Source organism: Plecotus auritus, assembly GCF_963455305.1.
Source record: "Plecotus auritus genome assembly, chromosome: 9".
NCBI lineage: Eukaryota > Metazoa > Chordata > Mammalia > Chiroptera > Vespertilionidae > Plecotus > Plecotus auritus.
The window spans coordinates 113,509,494-113,534,357 of record NC_137783.1 but is presented as its reverse complement, the minus strand read 5'-3'; the positions used below and the strand labels follow the sequence as shown (position 1 = coordinate 113,534,357).

The following is a 24,864-nucleotide window of genomic DNA, read 5'->3' as shown; positions in this document are numbered from 1 at the left end:
GCTCCCTGACCCTTTCTCATATACTAGGGCAGAACCTAGTTTCTTCTTGTATATAAAGATGTGGCAGGACTGGGTGGCTAAAGGTATTTCTCAGCTCTCACCTTTCTAACAGTGCACATACTGAACAGCCACTTTGTACAGAATTTCTTAGATGTGGACAGAGATATGAGTATAAAAGAGAAAGGCATGAAACAGGAAAAAAAAAGGACATCATTATTTGCCATTTCAGTGTACTTCCAGACATCCAGGCGACAAAGGCCCTGAGCTCTGAGAGGGCACAGGCTCACATGCTGGGTCAGCTCTGACTGGGGAGGTCACTTAGAAGCCCTCAATTTTAAAAAGTCTCAGGACACTCTTGGTGCTGCCTATCTTATTGGGAAAATGCAGACAACTCAAATCCTATAGAAAAGAAACATTCCCTGAATGGAGCCAACAGTGTTCCCATGTGTCAGTAACTGCCTAGGACTACAAAGGACTAAATACCATGACACAGTGCCAAGGGGGAGAAAACCAGGAGGTTGAGGGATCAGAGAAGGCCTCCAGAAGAACTACGTTGAAGTAGGCTCTGCTAGAAGTTAATGTTGGCAAAAGATGTTTCAGAAATGTGAAATGTGAAATGACTTAAGGAATTATACATTTAAGAAAAATAAATAAAAAGGGGTTTGGGGAAGGGGGAAGGTGGTAGAGGGCAAAGGGGAGATGAATGGTGATGGAAGGAGACTTGAATTTGTTTGGACAATACTATAGACTGATGATGTATTATAGAATTGTACACCTGAAACCTATATAATTTTATTAACAAATGTCAACCCAATGATTTCAATACATTTTTAATTGAAAAAAAAAAAAAAAGAAAAGAGGGGCAGATAGACTAGTTCAACTGAACCACAAGAAGCTGAAACCGGTTTGGCTCAGTGGATAGAGCGTCAGCCTGTGGACTGAAGGGTCCCGAGTTCGATTCCGGTCAGGGGCGTGTACCTTGGTTGCGGGCACATCCCCGGTGGGAGATGTGTAGGAGGCAGCTGATCGATGTCTCTCTCTCTCATCAATGTTTCTAGCTCTCTATCCCTCTCCCTTCCTCTCTGTGAAATATCAGTGAAATATATTTAAAAAAAAATAATTTCAAATAATTTAAAGAATGCAGTTTATTCTACTGGCTTCCTGAGCCTTGCATGTGAACTAGTCACTGTAGCCTTCATGTTTTGACAATACTCACATACTTATAAATACACACTGATATATTACATGGCATATTTACTAGGCATTTCTGATAGTTAATCATGCAGGACCCTCAAGCACTCCCATTATCTACTTGATAGGAACCATGGATGGAGTCTTTGAAAGTAGGAAGAGAAACTCTCACTGTCACTGTCTTTAGCTAGTCCCCTCCCTTGCCACATCTCTGTGTATTCCTGAGCCCTTATCTGTGCCCACAGTTTCTGACCTCACCCACCTATCACCAGCCCAAGTCCCCAGAAGGAGAAAAACACTAGGTCTGCCTGCTTCTGTTAAATAAAAACAAAACAAAATAAATGCCTCTGAAACTTCAGAAAACAAGTGAGTAAATAAACTAAAGAAGAAGAAACAAAACAAAGAAAGAAAGAAAAAACAAACAAAAAACTAGTGACATTGGAGCCTGAATGGGGCTCTTTTACAGAGAAGAGCTACAGTAGCTTGTTAGTCTAGAAAACTAAGAGGTGTTCCTTTCCTTCCCATAGGCCTCAAACTCAAGAAGGCAGGAATTGTGGGAATTTGATTTCAGAAAGAACCCTTTTAGGGCTAGAATTAGCAAGGTCTGAAGGCGGTTTGTGGGTGGAGCAATCATTAACTGCCCCACTAGGTCATATAAACCAAGGGTTCTGGTTTCCCATAATTCTTCATGGTGAATTATCTTGTTAATCGATGGGGTCTAACCACAGTCATTGCTGCTTCCATCTATATCTGGCCTATTTACCAAATCTCAAATTTACCCTTTTCCAGGGAGATTGCAGGGTTGTTTTTTTGTGTGTTGTTGTTGTTTGTTTGTTTGTTTTTTGGGAAACATGTTAAGCTATAGCTTCAATACCGAAAGCCCAAATAACGTACTAAAATAACATGCCAAGGTTAAAAAAAAATGTTAACATCTTTGAGAATTTAAAAGTCACCAAGTCAAAGACTTCCAAATCTCCAGCAGTGAGATGATATCTTAGCATAGAATTAATCTTTTTCTTTCATTTCTGGATATAGAATTCTAAGCCCTATACCTACAAGAGTCCTCTTGAATCAACCCTAAATAGAAATTTAAATAGTGAATTTATGTATAATTCATAGGTACTACATTTGAACAAAGTTTATAAATTTCCACTTGACTTGGGTCTTGGGTAAGAGCCATAAGATATGGACCAATGACCTATGCTTGTGCAATAAACTTAGCAATAGAAAAATTAGAAAGCACTGGTTCTAATGCTGACTCGTCCAGAGACATTTTTTTCTATACTAGAGGCCTGGTGCAGGAAATTCATGCACAGAAGTGTGTGTCCCTCAGCCCAGCCTGCACCCTCTCCAATCTAGGACCCCTCAAGGGATGTCCAACTGCCCGTTTAGGCCCGATCCTAGTAGGATCGGGCCTAAACGGGCAGTCGGACATCCCTCTCACAATCCAAGACTGCTGGCTCCCAACTGCTTGCCTGTCTGCCTTCCTGATGGCCCCTAACCACTTCTGCCTGCCATCCTGATCACCCCCTAAGCACTCCCCTGCCAGCCTGATTGATGCCTAACTGCTCCCCTGACAGCCTGTTTGCCCCTAACTGCCCTCCCCTGCAGGCTTAGTCACCCCTAACTGCCCTCCCCTGCAGGCTTGATCCCCCCCAACTGCTCTTCCCTGCAGGCCTGGGTCTCCCCCAACTGCCCTTTCCTGCAGGTCTAGTTGCTCCCAACTTCCCTCCTCTGCTGGCCTGGTCCCCCCCAACTGCCTTCCCCTGCAGGCTTGATCACCCCCAACCGCCCTCCCTTGCAGGCCTTGTCCCTCCCAACTCCCCTTACCTGCTGGCCTGATCGCCCACAACTGCACTCCCTTGTAGGCCTGGTCCCTCCCAACTGCCCTCCCCTACTGGCCAGGTTGCCCCTAACTGCCCTCCCCTGAAGGCCTGGTCTCCCCCAACTGCCTTCCTCTGCCAGCCTGGTCCCTCCTACTGCTCTCCCCTGCTGGCCTGATTGCCCACAATTGCCCTCCCCTGCCGGCCATCTTGTGGTGGCCATCTTGTGTCCACATGGAGGCAGCCATCTTTGACCACATGGGGGCAGCCATCTTGTGTGTTGGAGTGATGGTCAATTTGCATATTACTCTTTTATTATATAGGATTGTTCTTAGTTCATAGAATACATTAGCAATACTATTTAAGGTAAACAGAAACATCACTATTTCCCAGAATTTTAATCATGAAAATAAGTGAAGGCAATTTTACTTAAGGTCAAAAAGCATCAAAGAAACCAAAAAAGTAAAGCTTTTTTGGGGAAAATGAGAAATGTATAACTTTCTAAGTTGCTAGTTTCAAGATTTAAACTTCAAGGTCCATCATATAGGAAGTGTTAAATAACTGGTTTGTTCTGGCCTTTTTTCCCCCACCTCCCAGTGAAGATTCTTTCTATTTAATTAACATGTATACATGAGTGGCTACACCATGGCACAGTGTATATAGAGATCAGTCAAACTATCAATGTCCATGCTGTAAGGCACCAACCAAAAGATGCCACTCAGAATGAAACCCAGCTCTGGCTCATAGTCACCTACAACTTTTGTGAGAGAAGATGCAGAAACACAGTGTTTATTTTTTTTTCCCATTTTTAAATTATTTTTATTTTTCAATCACAGTTGAAATACATTATTTTGTTAATTTCAGGTGTGCACTTCAGTGATTGGCCTGTGATTAGAAAGCAGTAGTGTTGCCTAACCACAGGTTGTGGTCTATTTTCTCATTCTGTGCAATCATACTAGGAATTGTTTATTGGTTCGTGCATGCCAACTACAAGATTTTTTTTTCCAATTTATTTTGGGCCAATGCAACACCTAATAGGACCTTTGATCCCACCTATTTCTATCATAAGAACATAAATTCTGATGCATAATAAAAGCAGAGGAACCGATATTCTTTCTAATCAAGACATCACAATACCAAATATCAAGCTATACTACAAAGTCACTGTTCTCAAAACTGCCTGGTACTGGCACAAGAACATACACATAGACCAATGGAACAGAACAGAACCCAGAAATCAAACCAAGCCATTATGCTCAATTAATATTTGACAAAGGAGGCAAGAGCATATAATTGAGTCAAGACAGCCTCTTCAATAAATGGTGTTGGGAAAATTGGACAGATACATGCAAAAAGAAAAAGAAAAAAAAACTAGACCACCAACTTACACCGTACACAAAAACAAACTCAAAATGGCTAAAGGACTTAAATGTAAGACAGGAAACCATAAAAATATTAGAAGAAGCTACAGGCAGCAAAATAGCAGACATTTATTGTAGCAATATCTTTAGTGATACAGCTCCTAGGGCAATGGAAACTAAAGAGAAAATAAACAAATGGGACTACATCAAAATAAAAAGTTTCTGAACAGTAAATGAAACCATCAACAAAACAACAAGAAAGCCCAAGAATGTATTTGCCAATGTTATCTCCTATAAGAGTTTAATCTCCAAAATTTATAGGGAACTCATACAATTTAACAAAAGGAAGATAAACAATCCAATCAAAAAATGGGCAGAGGACCTAAATAGACAGTTTTTGAAAGAGGGCATTCAAAAGTCCAAGAAACATATGAAAACATACTCAAAGTCACTGATCATCTGAGAGATGCAAATAAAATCAACAATGAGGTACCATCTCACACCTGTCAGAATAGTCATCATCAACAAAAGACAAGTGCTGGAGAGGATGCCGAGAAAAAGGAACCCTCGTGCACTGCTGGTGGGAATGCAAACTGGTGCAGCCACTATGGAAAACAGTATGGCATTTCCTCAAAAAAAAATTAAAAATGAAACTCCCATTTGACTCAGTAATCCCACTTCTAGGAATATATTCCAAGAAAACAGAAACACCAATTAGAAAGGATATATGCACTCTTATGTTCATAGCAGCACAATTTACAATAACTAAGATTTGTAAACAGCCTAAGTGCCCATCAGCAGGTGAATGGATTAAAAACTGTGGTACAGCTACACAATGGAATAGTACACTGCTTAAAAAAGAAGGAATTCTCATCATTTGCAACAGCATGGATGTACCTGGAGAGCATTATGCTAAGTGAGATAAGCCAGTCAGAGAAAGATAAATATCTTCCTCTCATTTGTGGGATATAATGAACAACATAAACTGATGAACAAAAATAGAACCAGAGTCGTAGAAGCATTGAACAGACTGTACAACCTATGAGGGAAGGTGGGGGGGGGTGAGGGGTAAGAGATCAACCAAAAGACTTGTATGCATGCACATGAGCATAACCAATGAACACAGTAGGGGTGAGGAGTAGTGGGGGGAAGAAAGAGATAGGGGGCAGCCAAGAAGAGGTCAATGGGGGGAAAAGGAGACTTATATAAAACTTTAAACAATAAAGAATTTTTAAAAAATCTAAGCAGCTTTTTTGTACTTTCAGTGATTTATAAACCCTGTCTATAATTTTTTGATTTTAAAAATTAAAAATAAAAGCTCTCTTTTGTGGTGAAGAATAACATTTGAAGTATTTTTCTTAGATAATAGTATGAAATGTGCAGAATGTTTAAAGACCTGTTTTACCTAACAACAATGTACTTTATACAATGCTCCACATTAAGAGCACCTGAAGATAATACAATATTTGACTCCTAGGATTAGTACACATGTCATATATTAGCTAGCAAGATTTAAGAAAATACTTGATTTATTCCTGCTAAAAACAGGTATCTTACATTTATTAAAATCCTGCATAGCACTTACAAACATATAAATGCTACTACTGGATACCCTGAGAGGTAGGAATTAATCTTTAACAAATTTCAGAGTTTGTTTTTCATCCACAAGAAGCCATAACTTTACTAATGATAGAAACAGTACAAATTTCAAACCAAGCTATAGTTACTCTTTTGAAATACCAACAAAAGTTTCTCATTTTCAGATGATTGTGTTGTTAATTCCATAACAGCACTTACAGTATCATTACCGTTTTTCTTCAGGGCTTGGACTGTCTTTGCTCGCCACACATTTGCCTGTGACATGACCAATTCTATGTCCTTAACTTCTGCACCTGTTTCATCAACCTCTTCCTCCTCACTCTCCTCTTGTACAGTTCCTCTGTGTGTTTTCTTGAATGCTTGAGACAGCTTCACCTTGAACTTTGAATGTCTCAGCAGCTGCTACCTGTGCTTGCTGAGATCAGTCCTCGATCTTGGCTTCCCCAAACTACCTATGTATATGAAACTGGGCTCCTGCAGACCTCTGGTTTTGTGATGACAAAGATAATATTCTCAGATGTCTGGATAGTGACCCTAGAGCCCTGGGAACCTGTCCAAGACCCAGTTTGGACATAGCCTTCTGTGCCTTCTCTTCACTCTGGCTCTGTTTTGCTTTACCGACTGGTTCTTCATTGATTTCAGCTGCTGCTGCTGGGCTTGTTGTGGGTTGCCTGTGTGGAATCTTGTTCCCTGAGCTCTGGTACTGATGCATGACTGTCAGATTCTGTTCCAGACCATGTCCCAGCCTGGGGCTGTGGCACCTCCTGCTCTGTAGCAGGGACAATCTCTGTGGCTTCACTGAGCATTTTGTGTGGGGAACGTGGGACCAAAATGGGGGCAGAAAGAGAGCGAGTGTGAGCCTGACCTACCCAGAGTTTCTTTTCTTTTCTTTTTTAAGGCTGTAAACATTTTCCAGGTAATTTAATAATCATCCATATAATTTTACATAACTAAAGCATATTCAAATCATGTTTATCATAATTTAACTAACATTCTATTGTTGAACAAAAAAGTTGTTTCCAATTTTACATCATAATAAGTAATGGTGTAAGTGAACATCCTATTTATAAAGAATATAATTTCCTTCTGATAATTTCCTCCCAATAACCTATAATTTCCTTCTGATAAAAATAATAAATAAAATTGCTATTCAAAATGTATGACTACTTAAAAGTTTATGTTACACGCTTGTCAAATTTGTCTCCAGAAGGATCATGGATCAATTTATATTCTCACCAGCAAAGTCTGAGTTTCACTGAAGTAATATCAGCAAAAGATGAAATTGATTTTATTCTTTGTCAGACATAATTGGCATTTGCTACTATTTTGTTTCCTTTACTTGCTAATATGCAAAAAGTGTATTCTTATGTTCATTTGAAATTTTTAGATATTACCAGTATTTGTGACTTTTTGATCAAACTATTTCTAACTTTTGAAAATACTGTGATCATTTCTTATCATATTTATATTGTGCTACATAATGTGAATACTAAACCTTAGTACATATTGAGTATTTTAAAATTATTTTTATTAATATAATTTTATTCGTGTCACTTTTTGGTATTTGGAATTGCATAATTTATGAAGTCTAATTTCCTCATGTCCTCTTTTGTTTTATTTATCCCCTTACTGCTATGGTTAGAAAGAATATATGGTTGACCTAAGTTTTCTAGTTATTGTATGAATTGCTATGTTACATGTTTGTCTCTAATTTATCTAAATTTAATTTTGGTTGTGAAATAATTATATTATTAAATTTATTTCATATAGAGAACACATTTTATTCAGAATTATTGTTCAATAATTCATCTTTATAAACTAAGGTGTAACGTCATTTCTATTGTTATATTTATAACATCTATCATGTATAGTTCTAGATTTCTGGTATTTGTTTTCAAGTCTTGAATTCTATTGATCCATTTTTATACATGTAAAAGCCATCCTATCTAATAAAATAATAATATGCAAATTGACCATCACTCCAACACACAAGATGGCTGCCCCCATGTGGACACAAGATGGCCACCACAAGATGGCCTGCAGGGGAGGGCAACTGTGGGAAATCAGGCCAGCAGAGGAGGGAAGTTGGGAGGGACCAGGCCTACAAGGGAGGGCAGTTGGGGGGGGAGGACAGCTTGGGGGGGGAACCCAGGCCTGTAGGGGAGGGAAGTTGGGGGCAACCAGGCTTGCAGGGGAGGGCAGTTGGGGGTGACCAGACTGGCAACAGAGGGCAGTTAGGGGTGACCAGGCCTGCAGGGGAGGACAGTTAGGGGTGACCAGGGCAGCAGGGGAGGGCAGTTAGGGGTGACCAGGCTGGCAGGGGAGGGCAGTTAGGGGCAATCAGGCCGGCAGGAGAGGGCAATTAGGGGTGACCAGGTTGGCAAGGGAGGGAAGTTAGGGGTGACCAGGCCAGCAGGCGAGGGCAGCTGGGGCAACCAGGCCTGCAGGGCAGGACAGTTAGGGGCAACCAGGCCAGCAGGGGAGGGCAGTTGGAGGTGACCAGGCCTGCAAGGGAGGACAGTTAGGGGCAACCAGGCTGGCAGGGGAGCAGTTAGGCATCGATCAGGCTGGCAGGAGAGTGGTTAAGGGGTGATCAGGCTGGCAGGCAGAAGCAGTTAGGGGCAATCAGGCAGCAAGCAGGTGAGCGGTTTGGAGCCAGTAGTCCTGGATTTTGAGAGGGATGTCAGACTGCCCGTTTAGGCCCAATCGGTCCTAAACGGGCAGTCTGACATCCCTTGAGAGGTCCCAGATTGGAGAGGGTGCAGGCTAGACTGAGGGACACCCCGCGCTCCCCCCCCACACACACAAATTTTGTGCACCGGGCCTCTAGTTTTATAATAAGTTTATATGTGTATGCTTTTGTATATGCCATATTCCTCTTTGTTAATTTAATTAGTAATTCTTACATATTTATTATTTCATTTACTTGGGTTAGCATTATTTAGTACTAGTAGGTCATTGCTTTTTTAAATATATTTTTTATTATTGATAGTATTACAGATATCTCCCATCAGAGTTTCTTTTTAAAAGTCTTTTTGTTTAAGTACCTTGAGATTTAATGTTACTATTTTATTAATTTTCCACTTTATAAGTAATAAATTACTATTTTTTCTGACATTCAATCTTTCTGATCTATCCTGGATAACTATGTCACTTATCTCTCTAAACTTTGGGTATTTCGTTCAAGAAAGGAAGAAAATAATCATTATATTCCATAGGAGAAATACATAAAATACTTCAAAATGAGCATCTGAGATAATTTAGCTTGAATCAACAAACCCCTAATGAAACTACACTCAGCTGACTTCAGAATCAGAATTCATAAGCCTCATACTGAGCTACAGATATGCTGCCATTCAACCTTATAACCTTTTCTAAAAGTCTTTTCCCACAACCTTTAGTGATAAGAGAGCAAAGGATGAGCCAGATCCCTGGAGGCAGGCCAGCTCTGATCCCTAAAGCCTCTAGTAGAGGAGTTAATGGCTTTGCAATGGGTGTGAAGGTGGAGGAAGAGGATCAACACCATATGCTGAAGCCAAGAGAAGACTGGTGCCCACACTCTGAATTGGAAGGAGAATTGGACATACTCATAGGATCTGCTTCAGAGAGAGACTTGTTTACCAAGCTCTTGGTTTTGAGAGACTTGGTTCTTGTTCATTGGGCTTTGGCAATGTCTGACCCTCATGCCCAAGGTCTAAGGAAAAGTCTCCTCACACTGGATCTATAGAAAATTTTCTTTGGAAACCTAGAGCTCTATCTCTATGGATTAAAAAACACACAAAACTTGTATTAAACCAAAGGTTATTATTTACCGAGTAGCCAACTGTTTCTTGTTTATTCATTGTTCTTCTACTTCAGTGATCAAATATCTTCTTCCTTACCCAAGAATCCTGTCATGCTAGGCTATGTGGTCTAATCCAGGGAGTCTTCCCTAAATTTATTAAGGGAGAAAAAACTAAATAACACATGTGAAGGTGACAGCCCAGGAAAATTGGTCCATAAAAGACTGAGATTTAATTATACACATTGGATGCTTCTCCACCTTTCCTCACCACCATATCAACCAGACTTGAGTATAATAACAGTGAATGGTAAATGAGAAAGTGACAGGTCCAGACAATGTTTCATGATGAATTCTTAGGGAAGCCCAAAGACAACAAAAGCATCAAAACAAACAAAAACAACAACAAGTACATGAGAAATTTAAAGTCTCTGGCATCTATGGCTACAACAAACATTAAACCATTCTCCAACTCCTAGCCTGATTAACATCAATTAATCTATTCCTTAGTTTGATCACAAATCCTGGTTTAAAATAAGTTGTAAAAAGAGTGTAAGTAGGACAGAAAATCAAAAAGAGAGCTCAGAGCAATATCCCCACAGTAGCTAGTTTCTTCTACAGTCACGGAGAAATACACAGAGAGAGGGCTCCTGGGAAGCATGGGATATAAGTTTATATTCTGTCATTCTTCTATGTGAAATCACCCTCAGGTATTGTACTTTGCTATTAAGGTCATAGTCCTATTGTGGATCCCTTACAATTCTCTTCAGCTTCCTGAAGTAACCATATATGTATTTTGTCTCACTTGGAAAACTAAGATGCAGAGAGTTTTAAATTACTTCTTAAGGGAGATAGAACTGGCTGAGATTCTATGTCAATTATATTTTTTAATCCTTACCTGAGAATATGTTTTTATTGATTTTGAGACACAGAGTGAGAAAAACTGATTGGTTGCTTCCTGCAAGTGCCCAATGGGGGAACAAATTCAAAACATGACCTGGAATCAAACCCACAACGTTTTGATGTCTGGGACAATGCTCCAATGAACTGAGCTACCCAGCCACGGCTGTATTTTTTTTTTTTTTTTTTGAGACGCTGTTTTTGTCCTTGTCACTATCCTTAACACAAATATTAAGCTGTTTTGGCTGGAACTCTCTCCCTATCTTGGATTTAGCATCTCTCTATGGGTCTTACTTGGAGAAGGAGACGGGGAGAGATAAACGCCATCCTGGAAAATGACATGGGGAGACAAAAGGGAGAATGGATAAAAAATTGTGCTGAGAATGAAAAGGGAGCCAACAAAAGAAGATTGTCCGGGGAACCATGTTATAAACCAGAGTGCACTCTTCATTGCTGACCCTTTTCTGGCCTGACTCCACCCCCAAAGAACAGCTCAGCCTTAACCAATTAGTTCCAAGTACTAGGGGAAACAAGGGGCCAGGGGGTGAGCAGTAAAGAATAAAAGGCTACCCCTTCCAGCAGCAGACATACGTGCTTTTGACATCTCTGTGATCTCCATAAGCTCTCAGACCGGCATCATGGTGCATTTCACTGGTGAGGAGAAGACTGCTGTCTCTAATGTGTGGAGCAAAGTAAATGTGGAAGAGGTTGGAGGCGAAGTGCTGGGCAGGTAGGAACTGGGATTCAATGCATGGGTGAGAATGGTGAATATGAGTCTTGAAAATTGATCAGGAAAGTTGTTTAAGATTTTTGAGTCTTTGATTTCCTGTATGCTCTGGTTCCATCCTATAGGCTCCTGGTTGTCTACCCCTGGACCCAGAGATTCTTTGACAACTTTGGCAACCTGTCCTCTTCTTCCGCCATAATGGGCAACCCCAAGGTCAAAGCTCATGGCAAGAAGGTGTTGACTTCCTTTGGAGATGCTATTAAGAACATGGACAACCTCAAGGGTGCCTTTGCTAAGCTGAGTGAGCTGCATTGCGACAAACTGCATGTGGATCCTGAGAATTTCAGGGTGAGTTCAGAGAATGTCCATGTGCTTTTTTTTCTTATTTAACTTTTGGGATTATAATAGAAATTGAGTCTTTGGAAAAACTAACAAATATCTGGTAAATTATGGGTCACAAGGTTAGGAGGGCAGGCCTCCAGTGGGCATAACCAAGGCCACCTTGATTCAGAACTAGTGACATTAAAGAGTGATGAATAGCCTGAGTTTGCTTAAATCTTTTCAGAAACTCTTGTCAGAACTGTTTATCTTAGGGAATAATATCAGAGAACAGCAAACTTGTTTAAGGAGGAAAGGAATTTGGCTTTTAGTAGGTAGAGTTCTACCTCAATGAAGCAGAAATGCATTATTTTATGTGGTCCCTGATGACTGAAGTTTAGGAAGAGATTTTGGAGAAAGATTTTTAGATAGAATGTTTCAAAAATACAAGTTTTCTAAATATGTTCAGTTACTTGTTGGTATTGTGACCAAGTGGAGGCTTGTTTTGGCAATGGTTGGAGACTAACTAAACTCACTCTGAGAGCCCATGCATAAGCACAACCCATAAGGAGTTTAATGTTCAGTGTCAGCAGGGAGTTTTGGTTTTAAGCCATTCTTTTTTTCTACAATTTGTGTTGGAAACTTCTGCTCAACATGCTTCTTTGTCATTTTGTCTTTTACCTAACAGCTCCTGGGCAATGTGATGGTGATTATTCTGGCTTCTCATTTTGGCAAGGAATTTACCCCTGATGTGCAGGCTGCTTGGCAGAAGCTGGTGGCTGGTGTTGCCAATGCCATGGCCCACAAATACCACTGAGTCCTCTTTCCAGTTCACCAGTGCCCATTTGTGTCCCCATTACTTTTCTTCTGCAAATGGGAACTGAGGTTTTGTCTTGACAGCACAACTTCTGTTTAATAAAGTACATTCTACTTCATAATCAGAACTTATATTGTATCTTTTACTCTTGTGTTAGAGGGGCAAAGGTTCATTGGGTAAGGGGTGGGGAGAGACATAAGAAGAAACAGCTCCTTTGAGAAGTGTGCATTGTGGGAGGATTCTAGAGTGTCTGGGAGGATGGCAAGATGGGTAAAAGTTTTCTGGGGTGGGGAAATGGTTAATTACGTGAGCATGCACTTACAGTGCAGTGTGACAAAATCTTACAAGGAGGGGGAAGAAGGAGGTGGTAAGCAGTGCCTAAGAAAAAAACAAAGTAGATTTGTGGTACATGTCAGAATTCAGACTTTGGGTGGTGGGCACACAGTGCAATATGCAGATGATGTATTATAGAATTGTGTACTTGGAACATATATAATCTTATCAACTAATGTCACTGCAATACATTTAATAAAAATTATAAAGAAAAAAAAAGAAACAAAGAAAAAAATGTTGTAGGGATCCAGGTCTAGGCTTGGGTTACTATTTCAATTCACTCTAATGTGAATTTTGAATCACCTAACTTGTCATATGTTTGTTGAGATAGAATTGGAGATAAAAGATGGGTTGATGAAGGGCTGGGAGCTTTCCAGAAAAAGTCTCTTTAATCAACAATAGCCTTCACTTTCTTGAAGGGTGTCACTTTCTCACTGGGGAGCCAAAGCTAAGAAACATGAAATCATTGTGCATTATCTTCTGGTTGAATGTAACATACACAAAAATAAAGTTAGAATTAGGATATTGTGTAAATTTTAAGGGGAAATAATGCCCAAAACTTCATGTAGGATATACTATAATAACAAAGACTCAGAGTCTAAACCAGTAAGCTAGGGCTTGGTGACTTGCATGAAAATGTCTATCTGGAACTAGAGGAGAGAGTACACATAGGTAGAGTATTAGGAAAGACTAAGTAATGGGAGGCCCTAAATAAATAAATAAAATTATTAGCTTTTCTTTTCCTTCTTTTTTTTTTTTTTTTTTTACTATTGCTATCAGCAAGAGTAAACAATAAATATCCTTAGAATTTTAAATGACTCAAGTAATAATATTGGGAGGGGAGATGCTTAATGCACACAAATACAAATTCAAAATTGCAGGGACTAGACATGGATTATAATTCAGGGACTTGACATAATGGACTAAACCCAAGAAGAGCAGTGAGGTCTGCAAAAAGTAAAGAATGAGCAAAGATAGAGTAAGAAGACATGGTATCTGATTGACTGGGTTAGATGGGAAGGAAGGAGGTAATGGTAGATGACTGAAAGCTCCCAGCCCCGTAAATCTAACAAGAAGAAGCCATGCATTCACCTGTGGATCCTAGGGTAGGAGTGGCATTAACGGAATCACTTTGGGAGTTACTGCTAGTTTGCTCAAGAAGACTTGACCTTCAGTCCTTGAGTCAAATTCTCACTTACAGGCTTGAGAACCTTCACACTCTGTAAGTTTGAGTGTCATTTCTTGGCAAATTTAACTCTGTGGGCATTTCATTGCCTCCACACAGTGATCAGAACTTACCCTATGAATTAACTTCTAATTTCACCTTATGTCTCCACAATAAGGATGAGAGACCAGAGATTTATTATAGTTATAGGCTGTCAACAGCACTGGTCTTTCTAAGCCCTATGGCCTCTCATGATGCCCGTAAATAGAGTAAACAGAGGCTATTCATGGCACTAGACCAGGGGTGGGCAAACTTTTTGACTCGAGCGCCACAATGGGTTCTTAAACTGGACCGGAGGGCCAGAACAAAAGCATGGATGGAGTATTTGTGTGAACTAATATAAATTCAAAGTAAACATCATTACGCAAAAGGGTACGGTCTTTTTTTTTATTTCAATAGTTTTATTCATTTCAAACATTTTAACAAGAAGAATGTAAACACTAATTATTATAATTTGAAACTTCAAAAAATGGAGGAATCATAGCACAATAACATACCTTATATTGAAGATGGCAAAGGCAAAATAAAATTGCCTAACAAAGGAAAGGTACAAAAGCCTTTCCAATTAAACTTAAATATAATAAAATAATTTAAAACTAAAATGAATAGAAAAGAACAAAATGTGTAAACAGTAAATTAAACATTTTCTTTAGTGCAACTTCCAAATTATGCCCAGGACGTAGATGTAGATAGCAATGTAGACTGGGTTGAAAGGTTTTTGGTCTTTAAAACATCAACTTGAGTGGGAACAGTGTTGTTGGTCTCCTTTTTAGCTAATGCTCTGATACTGTGCTCTCCAGGGGCGTGTCTCCCTACATCACCACGATAAGGTGTCTACGCATTCCCAGGGTGATGTCGGGGGACGCGTCCACGGGCATTACAAGGAGCCTCTGGAAGATTGAGAGGTTGTTCCTTCTACTGAATGGGCAGATATAAATCCGCCCACTCAGAAGAAGGAGCTGCGGCAGTGTTTCCCGACGTTGCCATGTTAACACTGCTGCTGGTGAAGGAGCTGAGGGGAGAGCAAGAGAACCCTCTGCTCTTTCGGCTCCGCGGGCCGGATAGAACAGCCGAACGGGCTGGATCCGGCCCGCGGGCCGTAGTTTGCCCACGGCTGCACTAGACCTTTTTAGCCAGACAGTCAACTAATGAAAGCAACGTACATTTTCAATCAATCAACCTCTTAACTTTCTTACCCCTCATCTATTATTCTGAATCTGAATAATAGGGGTCAAGGATGTTGATGATGGAGTGGTGGGTTGAAGATACATTCTTTATCCCTTAGGGGCCTGGATTTAGATCTAGATTTTGTCTGTTTAACATAATTGAAAACAGCTTTATAATTAACACATATGGACACACACAGCTGCATACAGGCAGGGCTGGATGACTCAGCTCTTTAATAGATGAAAGGATGACTACTCATTGTTGGTAAGCAATAAAATACACCTGAGCAAAATAATGTTGTGGTGAACAGAATATTCTTGGAATATTAAACTAGCAAAGAATACAAAGGATTTTCAGAATATGTCATTACCAGGATTAAAATTCCATAATGGCTTTTCACTCCTTACCACTGAAGACAAGTTCTACATTATTTGGTTTATGCTTTCTCTGTGACAATACTTCAGGCCATTCTCACATTTACTATGCACATATCAACCGCATTTGCTTATTATTTATATCTCTTGCATATCACAGTTTTGCTTACCTTCCTCAGAGGTTTGGATTTACTATTCCAACTTTCAGACTTTCTATCCCAATATTTTTCCATGGCAGATTCTTTCTTTCTTCCTTCCTTCCTTCCTTTCTTTCTTTCTTTCTTTCTTTCTTTTTTTTTTTTTTTTTTAATATTCTGGCCCCAGTTCAAATACTACCTCCTTAGAGAGACTATTCCCTGATGTAATTATGCCCCTCTCTCATTAAATCCAATATCAATTTTCTTCAGAACAAATAATGTTTGAAATTATTTTGTTGATGGCTTATTTATCCATTTCTATATCTTCCATCTATAAACTATTAATCTTAAAGAAAGTTATTTTCTCTTCCTCATTTATCTTAAGTCCCCAGTATTTGGAACAATTATGATATGCACTTATTCAACAAGTAGTTATTGAATGAATGCTTGAGAACACATGAGAATGAATGTTTTAAAAAACATGAATGTCTCCTGTAAAGAAATAACTTATCAGGTGAGGATTTATGCAATGTCAGAAGCAATGACATGGAGGAAATGGAAAGATCAGACAGCTATAGACAAGAAAACATTTTGTAAGGTATTGCCTCAAAAGTATAAGATGAAAGCAAGAGTTACAGATGATTTTTGATTCATTGGGTTTCTGGAAACATGGAAAGATTGTTTGCAGACATGAGGGTTCTTAAAAATTCATTAGTCTGAGGAGGAGTAAGATTCACACTACCTGACAAGTTAGAGGATTTGAAGATAGAGATAACCTGCAATAAAAATTCACAGGTAACTCTTTAATCTGCTCTTTCATATGATTATGAGGTCTGGCCACAGGGGCAAATAAGCAAGCCAGATTTCCAAAGCTTCAGGCACCATGTTTTAGCAAGGGATCGTGGATTTTTTCACTGTGCTCAAGATTGTCTCTCTTTTTCCTCCACTTCACTGATCTCGGTTTTGCCTTAAATTCTTATCTGTCTTTCACATGAAGTCTTCCCCATTTCCCTAAGAACAGATAACAGCCTCACAACTATGTCAAGTAGACTGACAGGATTATTTCTCTAATAGCAGAAATTCAGCTCTAATGTATTGGGTTGAGCTCTTAAAATTTTAGAGCACTCTGTAAATACACATGGAAGTAGATTTTTAAGGGTTATTTTGTAAAGGATTTATTTCAGAGAAAAATAAACAAAGCAGCTTCCTGGAGCTCTAAATACAGGAGAAACAGACTCTGGAGGAAAATATCAAATGAACCAGTTCCTTTCCCATTGGAAGTGTTTGTTTACTATTTCTAATAGTTTTTGTTGGAGCCATGAACTATACCACACAAAATAAATGCTAAAAGTCAGATGATCTTAAAAGATGCAGAAAAAGCATTTGCTAAGACACAACATCCATTTATGATTTTAAAAATTTAACAAAATGGGTATAAAAGGAAAGTAATTCAACATAATAAAGACCATATATGACAAACTTTTAACTAATGTCAGACTTAATGGTGAAAAACTGAAAGCTCTTCCTCTGAGATCAGGAACAAGTCAGAGATATCTGCTTTCACCACTCCTGTTCAACATAGTACTGGTAATCCTAGCTAGAGCAGTCAGGCAAGAGAAATTAATAAAAGGCATCAAAATTGGGAATGAAGTATAAGTGTTAACTTTTTGCAGATTGCATAATTCTTTATATGAAAAAACTCTAAAGACTCCATCATGCAACTTCATAATTTGCATTTTATTTGATCTACAGTTCTTTGTTTCAGGAGCAAATAAGTCAGATTTCCAAAGCTTCAGAACCCTGATCAGATAACATGTGAGATTATACATCACTCACAGAGGGGAGAAAACTTAGTAGAAACTCTGACTCTGTCACGTTGTAACTGTGTCCTTTCAAAAACTGCAGTAAATCAGAGATAAACTTATTGAAAGTGCAATGATGTCTCTGGTATAACTGCGTGGACTACTAGTCAAAGAAAAAAGAACCTCTGTCTCTTTAAAGCTGTTTGGCATGCACACAGGAGAAAGAAAGAGGTGCTTCCTGATGTTAGTTCTTAATCTAAGACCAGTTGAAAAGTGGACTCAGTAAGAAACAACATTATTTTTCAAATGATAACAGTAATAGTAATAGTAGTGATGATAATAATAATAGATGTTCTGCTAAGAATTCTTCTGTAATTGTCTTCAGTTCTATTTTAATCATGAGCTATTGAGTGTGAGAACCCCAGGGATTATATGTTGAGCTGTGAATATGTACGTGTGTGTGTGTGTGTGTGTGTGTGTGTGTGTGTGTGTTATTTTAACAAGAAAATAAATAAAATAAAATAAAAACAGGGCCATAAAATAAATATACATTTGGGTCATACATTTAGAAGGAACATACACTTGGGAATTCTTCAAGTTAAAGATATAAGAGAGTTCTGATGGGAGAAATGGGTATGATGGGACAAGAACTCCTCAGAACCAAACAATTATATGGGCCCCTGTAAAGACTTCAGGGTAGGCAAGGGATCTGGATAGAAGCAGATTACCAATGTGGGGATCTGGCAGAGAAAAATTAACTGAGGTGTTAATATGGTAAGGTCCAGGATATATTTCTAATTCCCCCTTGCCTATGGAAACACATTTTCTAGAAGCCACTGGTTTGTTACAAGCTCTTATGAGGATAGATTAGAATGTGAGAGGTTGGAGGTCAGAGGAAGGGATGACTCTTTCAAAGTCAACTCCAAAGAATTGCTCCTGGGCTTTATTAAAAACTTTATGGTATAAGTGGTGAGATCTGCCTTGATAAACTGATTGCATTGCCACCAGGAGAGAGACAGTGCCCAAGTATGTAGATTGACTATAGCATTCCGAGGAAGAGAGGTCCTTATAAACTGTTCCTAGAGATGGGGATTTATGTGGGGAAATAAAACAGAAGGAGCTCAGAATCCAGCTCAGAGGAACAGATAAGCACTGTGAGAGCAAAAGGAAAAGGAAAGAAATTGCACAGAATAGTTGGAAAGGACAAATCTCAGGGGTATTTGTATGACTAGATGTTAATACCTGTTATAGGCAATAGTGCAAAGTGGTGGACAGGAAAGTTAGAAAGATGAGTCTGACTGTGCTGAGTAGATTAAAGACCATAATAATATCAGGTTTACAAATCTCTACTAATTTCTCATGCTTTAAAGTGTAATATCCACTCTAACCTGTGCCCATCTCTCCATCTTTGCTTCCTCCAACTCTTCCTGAAATGTATTTTACTCCGACCTTGTAATGCCTTTCTCTAAATGAAATTCCAAGTTTTTTTTTCTTTCTTTTCTGTTTTTTTTTTCTTCCTTCTTTCTTTCATTTTTTTTCTCTCCAGCCTCAGAGATTTTTACTTGCTCTTCCTGATGCCAGGAACTTGTCTCTCTAAACTATTTACACTTGGCTTCATCTTATCATCAAGGACTCACTTCGGATATAAGTTTAGGAAATCTTTCCTTATATTATTTTTTCTGTAGTCACTTGCTACCATGCCATCAGATACCTTTTTTGCCTGTCATAAAATACCATCTGAAATTCTTTATTCACTTGCTTGTTTAATTATTAGTGTCAGTCTTCTCTGCCCACTAGAATGTGAGTATCCTGGGACTTGACCAACTGTTTTGTTCTCCCAAGATTTCCAGTGTTGAAAACAACACCTGGCATGATTAAATTTCAATAAATATTTGATTTTTTAAATAAATGATGAGTGATTGGAAAACATTAGGTGTTTGTGATGATGATATAGCATTGATGTGATAAACATTTAGATGACACATGGAACAGGGAGATGGGAATATGTTGGAAATGTGGAACAGCAATGAGCAAGAAAGAATCAAAAAGTCTGTGAAAGTGGTTGTCTAAAGAGGGTGAAATAAAAGCAGGAGTTAGATGTAACTGCCAGAATCACTGTCTGGTTTTCTGGAAAGACAGGAGGAGGCTATTCACCAGCATTCAAAGTTGCAGGTGTCCCTGAGTCTGAGGGATTTCAGTGCACATACACTGTTGGAGGTGAGCATTAGCACCAGTAGAGAGCAAATACCCCGAGCCAGGCCTTTGGCCCAAGCCCACAACTAAGTAAAAGTAAGATTTCTTGCAGTGGTCAAAATTTTCATTTCTTTCTTTTATGTCATTGGCCTCTTCTCTTGAAGCAAATCCTTTTGGGATTGATTAAAACTCTTTTCTTTATATCTATGTTCCAAAGTACTCACATCAATAGAGCTTAGCACTGAGAGATCACATATAATCAAGGTTGCCATGGTAAACTAGCTTTTGTCCCTTAGTAATTCTTTTCCACATTTCACATTGAAGTCTTTTCCAAGCGGAAGAGATGAAAGTCTATTACTATATCAAGTGGACAGAAAGTATTTCTCTTGTGAAAACAAAACCTCAGTTCTAATATATTGGGTTGAACTCTTTAGATTTTAAAATAAATGTAAAAACACATGTATAGGTTTTTACATGTGTTTCCAGCATATGCTAGGAGCAAATCCCTTAATCCATAGCTGCTTCCATGGAGTCCTCTAATGCTCTATTCATTGAACACAGAAGTCCCCATATCCCCCAACACTTGATTGTGTATGTTCTGACACAAATGAGTAGATACATGGTATAGGCCAGATACACTTGTCCATAGAATCAGAGTGAAATAAATTTGCACAGACAATTGCATATATTATTAATAGAACTAAACAATAATAGGGAAATGTTCAATTCTTCTCTAAATTATCCAGTTCTGACCTGTCTTGTTTCTAAACTGATGCTGGATTAGGGCTGTTCTGTTTACAAGAACTATAAAAGTATGAACCTTATCTAAGCTTTAGAAAAATTGGTAACCTAATTGAACTGTGGCTTATTCCATACCCTAGGTGGACAACAGAATGATGTCTTGCAAACACCTGACACAATGTCCAACAGATTTCTAATTCTTACCCTTCCTGATTTTAGTCATGCCTCATGGTCAGCCTAGATGTCACCAGGGATAGTCGTGGTGGGGGGCTTGAGATATGAGTTGCGTAGTAGAAGCAGGGGAAAGAACAGCAGAATCCCTCTGATAGAGCCACCTAACACTATCAGTGACACAAATGTCCACCTTCCCTTATCTCCACCCCTGGTGGTGACAATGCACCCTTGACTAATAGTCTCATTTCATTGGAAGAAACAAGGGGCTGGGGGCCAAAGATGAGAAATAAAAGGCCAGACAGAGAAGCAGCAGTACAAACTTGCTTCTGGCTCATCTGTGATCAACAGAAAGCTCCAAGACACCATGGTGCATTTTACTGCTGAGGAGAAGGCTGCTGTTGCTGGTCTTTGGACCAAGGTGAATGTAGAGGTGGCTGGAGGTGAGGTCCTGGGAAGGTAAGTACTGGAAATGAGGAAAGAGGCAGAAAGCATTTCTGAAAGAGAAATTGATCAGATCTCTTAAATATCTGACTTCCCATCTGGTCTATGACTGTGTTCATCCCATAGGCTTCTGGTTGTCTACCCCTGGACTCAGAGGTTCTTTGACACTTTTGGCAACTTATCCTCTGAAACTGCAATAATGGGCAACCCCAAGGTCAGGGCCCATGGCAAGAAGGTGTTGACCTCCTTTGGAAATGCTGTTAAGCATATGGATGACCTCAAGAGCACCTATTCTCAGCTGAGTGAGCTGCATTGTGACAGATTGCATGTGGATCCTGAGAACTTCAAGGTGAGTTCTGAGTATGCTTGTATTTTGTTCTTTTGTCCTAGTTATTTGTGTCATGCATACATTAGGAAACATAGGCATTTAAGTCTTATCCTATATAGGTAATTGTAGAAATAAATATTTCAGGGAAGAGCAAGATTTTGGTAGTTAAATAGTTTCAAAAGTAAGACCAATTAGAGTAATGACTATGACTAGGAGAGACCACTGGTCTAATATTTAAAAAACAACAACTATGTATTGTTGTGAAGGGCAGTGGCCAAAACTGAACTAAATGTTTTTGGCTTAGAGAATACAAATTGAGCCAGGTAAAAAGCATCTTGCCTTGGTTAATTTAGATTTTCTATAAAAATGGGTGATTATATCGCTGCATGGTTCTTGATGATAGAACCAGAACTAAGTAGGGCAAAGTAAGAGCAATCTTTTCAATGGATGGCTGTTCCTTTACCACTTCCCCTAATAGCAATGAAGAAATGTTGTTGTATACACAGCACAGCATTCTTTGTCATATGAGTCTGCAAATAATTTACATATATGTAATATCTAGGGACTTAGATCGCTCATATTGAGACACCTTGCAGCACTATAATCATGCTTTAATAAAAAAGAAAGATTCTCTAAAGAAAAGAAGCATTTCATAGCAATATCACAACAATGCTCCAGGGTGATGAATTGGCAGGACAAATAAGAGAAGCATTGAACTCAATAGCAGTACATGACTGGGAATCATATTGAAGCCAACATCAAGCCCATAATGATGCACTTGTGTGGGATCACGACCCTGAAAGTTGCTCAAACTCTTATCAGAAAGGAAATGGGTATTGTCCATATTGAAGTCTTCTGTTTACTATATGCTAATTTCCTTTTACCTCCAATCTCTCCCCAGCTCCTAGGCAATATGATATTGGTTGTCTTGGCAACACAATTCGGCAGGGAGTTTACCCCCCAGATGCAGGCTGCCTGGCAGAAGCTGACAACTGCTGTGGCTAATGCTCTGGCCTACAAGTACCACTGAGTCACCTGTCCAACTCTGTGAGTGCCTACCGGAGGGTCCTATATTCCAAGAGTTCACCTTCTGAAAAATGGGAGTAATGCTTTTGCCTCTACATCTAACTCCTATATGATAAAAATAAAATAAAAATTATGCTCTATAAGGAATATCCTTGTTTTTTTCTTTCTGTTTGTCTTTTATGTTGATTCAGCTAAAATAAAGCACTCTTATGAGAATGAGAGTATTAGTTAGGTAGTTGGGGGATGATAGAGAAGAAACTCTTGGAGGCTCTACAAGATAAGAGTGGCTCCAATGAAGCAGTTACTTCTAAGAAGAGAAAGTAGGTTCTTGAATTGGACAATGTCTTTAGAAAAAGGGATGGAATAGAGGTACTCTTAAGACATACAATACAATGATTGATTGTGAGTAGGGCATGCTAGGACTTAGTATGTGTCCCATGTATGTTATTATTTGAATAAATTCATAATAGATCTCTTTTTAAGCTATAGTTCACTTCCATTTAACATAAGAAACATTTTTATCAGCTATAATGCAGTGAAGTTGGAGCATCCCACAGACCCAGTCAAGGGCCATGCTATAAAATTTCCCCAAGTGTCTTCAGTGGTAATAATAGAACAACCATCCCTAAGGCATAGAGACTGACTGCCTTGGTTTGAATCTGTTTCACATCACTACTTAATGGAATATATTTCTAATTCCATCAAGCCTTTGATGGAGATAAAGGTTCATTTATGTGGGAAAATGATAAATCCAGGAACCATCAGGCCAGGCCTAAGTAACAGATGTGAAATTTGCCCTTTAGATACAATGGGGTGGTACAAAATTAGAGAAATTATGAAATACACCAGTAAAATCAGGAATAGATGCTATTGTTAGAAACAAACAAAAAAACAAACAAACAAAAAACAAACAAACAAAAAACCCAGTGAAGTTTCTTGCACAGGATAGGGGCATAAAAATAGGGAATTTGTGGGAAACTGATCTACATGTGGTTATATAATTTAAAACATAGCATCTAACTTGAGTATAGCCATAGGGGTTTGCTATGATTATAGTGAAGTGATAGGTAAAGGACTGAACTTGCAGACACAATGAAATTAAGAAAAAATAAGTAAGGGACCATTATAGGAAATATTCTGTAGGACTTAAAACATAGTAAAATAGAGAATGGAGAAATCACAAATGAAATCCAGGTTTCCTGTCTAGTGAATGAAAAGAAGAAAATCTTTTGACAAAACAGAAAATGCCTAGAATTCTCTTGTTTGGATCTGGCTCTGAGCACAACCACTTTTGTAGAAATCACTTCAAATTCCTGTACCCTAAAGGAGTTCATCTCCATCTAATAAAAAGTATAGGAAATATTAAAGGGTCTTATTGAGAAGAAGAAGGAGGAGGAGGAAGAGGAGGAGGAGAAGGAGGAGAAAGAGGAGAAGGAGAAATCAAAAAATGAACAATAAAATGGCAATAAATAGTATGTATCTATCAACAATTGAATCTACAAACAATATGAACAAGCAAAATAGATACAGAGAAATTTTTGTTGGCTGCCAAATGGGAGGGAGGTTAGGGGCCTAAAAAGGTGAAGGGACTAAGAAGTACAAATTGGAATAGTTATGGGGATGTAAAGTACAGCATAGGAAATATAGTCAATAATATTCAATAACTAGACATGATGTTGGATGGGTGTGGGATTTATTGGGATGATCACATATTAAGTTATATAATGTCTGGTCACTGGGGAGTACAAACATTTTTTTTAATTTAAAAATTCCTGTACCCAGGTCCTTGGCATAGAAGTGAAGAGCCAGGGCTGTTGGATATAATGAACAAAGATCAAATTACAACCCCATTGACTTGCAAAGTATTATTTAAAATTTCTTGGTTTGTAAAATGGTATAATGATTCTAATTTCACAAATACACTTCAAGTTCTCAAGGAAGTATTTATAGGCTTCATTGTCTGTCATTTTTGAAAGGTAGTGGTGATAACTTATACCAGGGGTGGGGAACATCCGGTCTGCAGGCCATATAAGGCCCCAGAAATCATTTGGTTTGGCCCTGCCAAGCATTAGGGGGTGAGTGAAATAAATGTTTGACCAAATATAGCAGCATAATTTTTAAGTTAATAATTGTGTATGGCCCACAAATGGTGTTATAACTACCCAAATGAAAAAGAAGTTCCCCACTCCTGGTTTATAACAGGTGTTACGATGTATGCCTCTATGCCTGGTTTCACTGTGTATTCTTAACCTGGTTATATTTCATCTGAGCTCAAGACCCAGAAATGTAACTATGAGCTTAATATCCAATTTTGAATTGTTCTGGAGAGCATCAAATACAATATGTCCAAGACTGAACCCCTGATCTTTTGCTAACTTAGCCTTCTTTTTGTGTACCTCACCTCAG

The 24,864-nt window shown here is 38.8% G+C and overlaps 2 protein-coding genes and 1 pseudogene across 3 annotated transcripts; 2 read left to right on the top strand and 1 right to left on the bottom strand.

The window, feature by feature from the left end:
- Positions 1-6,192: 6,192 nt before the first annotated feature.
- Positions 6,193-6,780, bottom strand: LOC308233412 (nascent polypeptide-associated complex subunit alpha-like; annotated as a pseudogene). Its single transcript has one exon. The product of its transcript is annotated as a nascent polypeptide-associated complex subunit alpha-like (transcript).
- Positions 6,781-11,293: 4,513 nt separating this feature from the next.
- Positions 11,294-12,517, top strand: LOC308233415 (hemoglobin subunit epsilon; the record flags this gene model as incomplete). The annotated part of the gene is made up of 3 exons (XM_080640344.1): positions 11,294-11,385; positions 11,508-11,730; positions 12,389-12,517. The coding sequence occupies 3 exons, from the start codon at positions 11,294-11,296 to the stop codon at positions 12,515-12,517; spliced, it is 444 nt and encodes a 147-aa protein (XP_080496470.1).
- Positions 12,518-21,027: 8,510 nt separating this feature from the next.
- Positions 21,028-22,462, top strand: LOC308233416 (hemoglobin subunit epsilon-2; the record flags this gene model as incomplete). Its single annotated transcript, XM_080640345.1, has 3 exons — positions 21,028-21,119; positions 21,231-21,453; positions 22,334-22,462. 3 exons carry the CDS (start codon positions 21,028-21,030, stop codon positions 22,460-22,462), a joined length of 444 nt encoding a protein of 147 aa, XP_080496471.1.
- Positions 22,463-24,864: the final 2,402 nt, after the last annotated feature.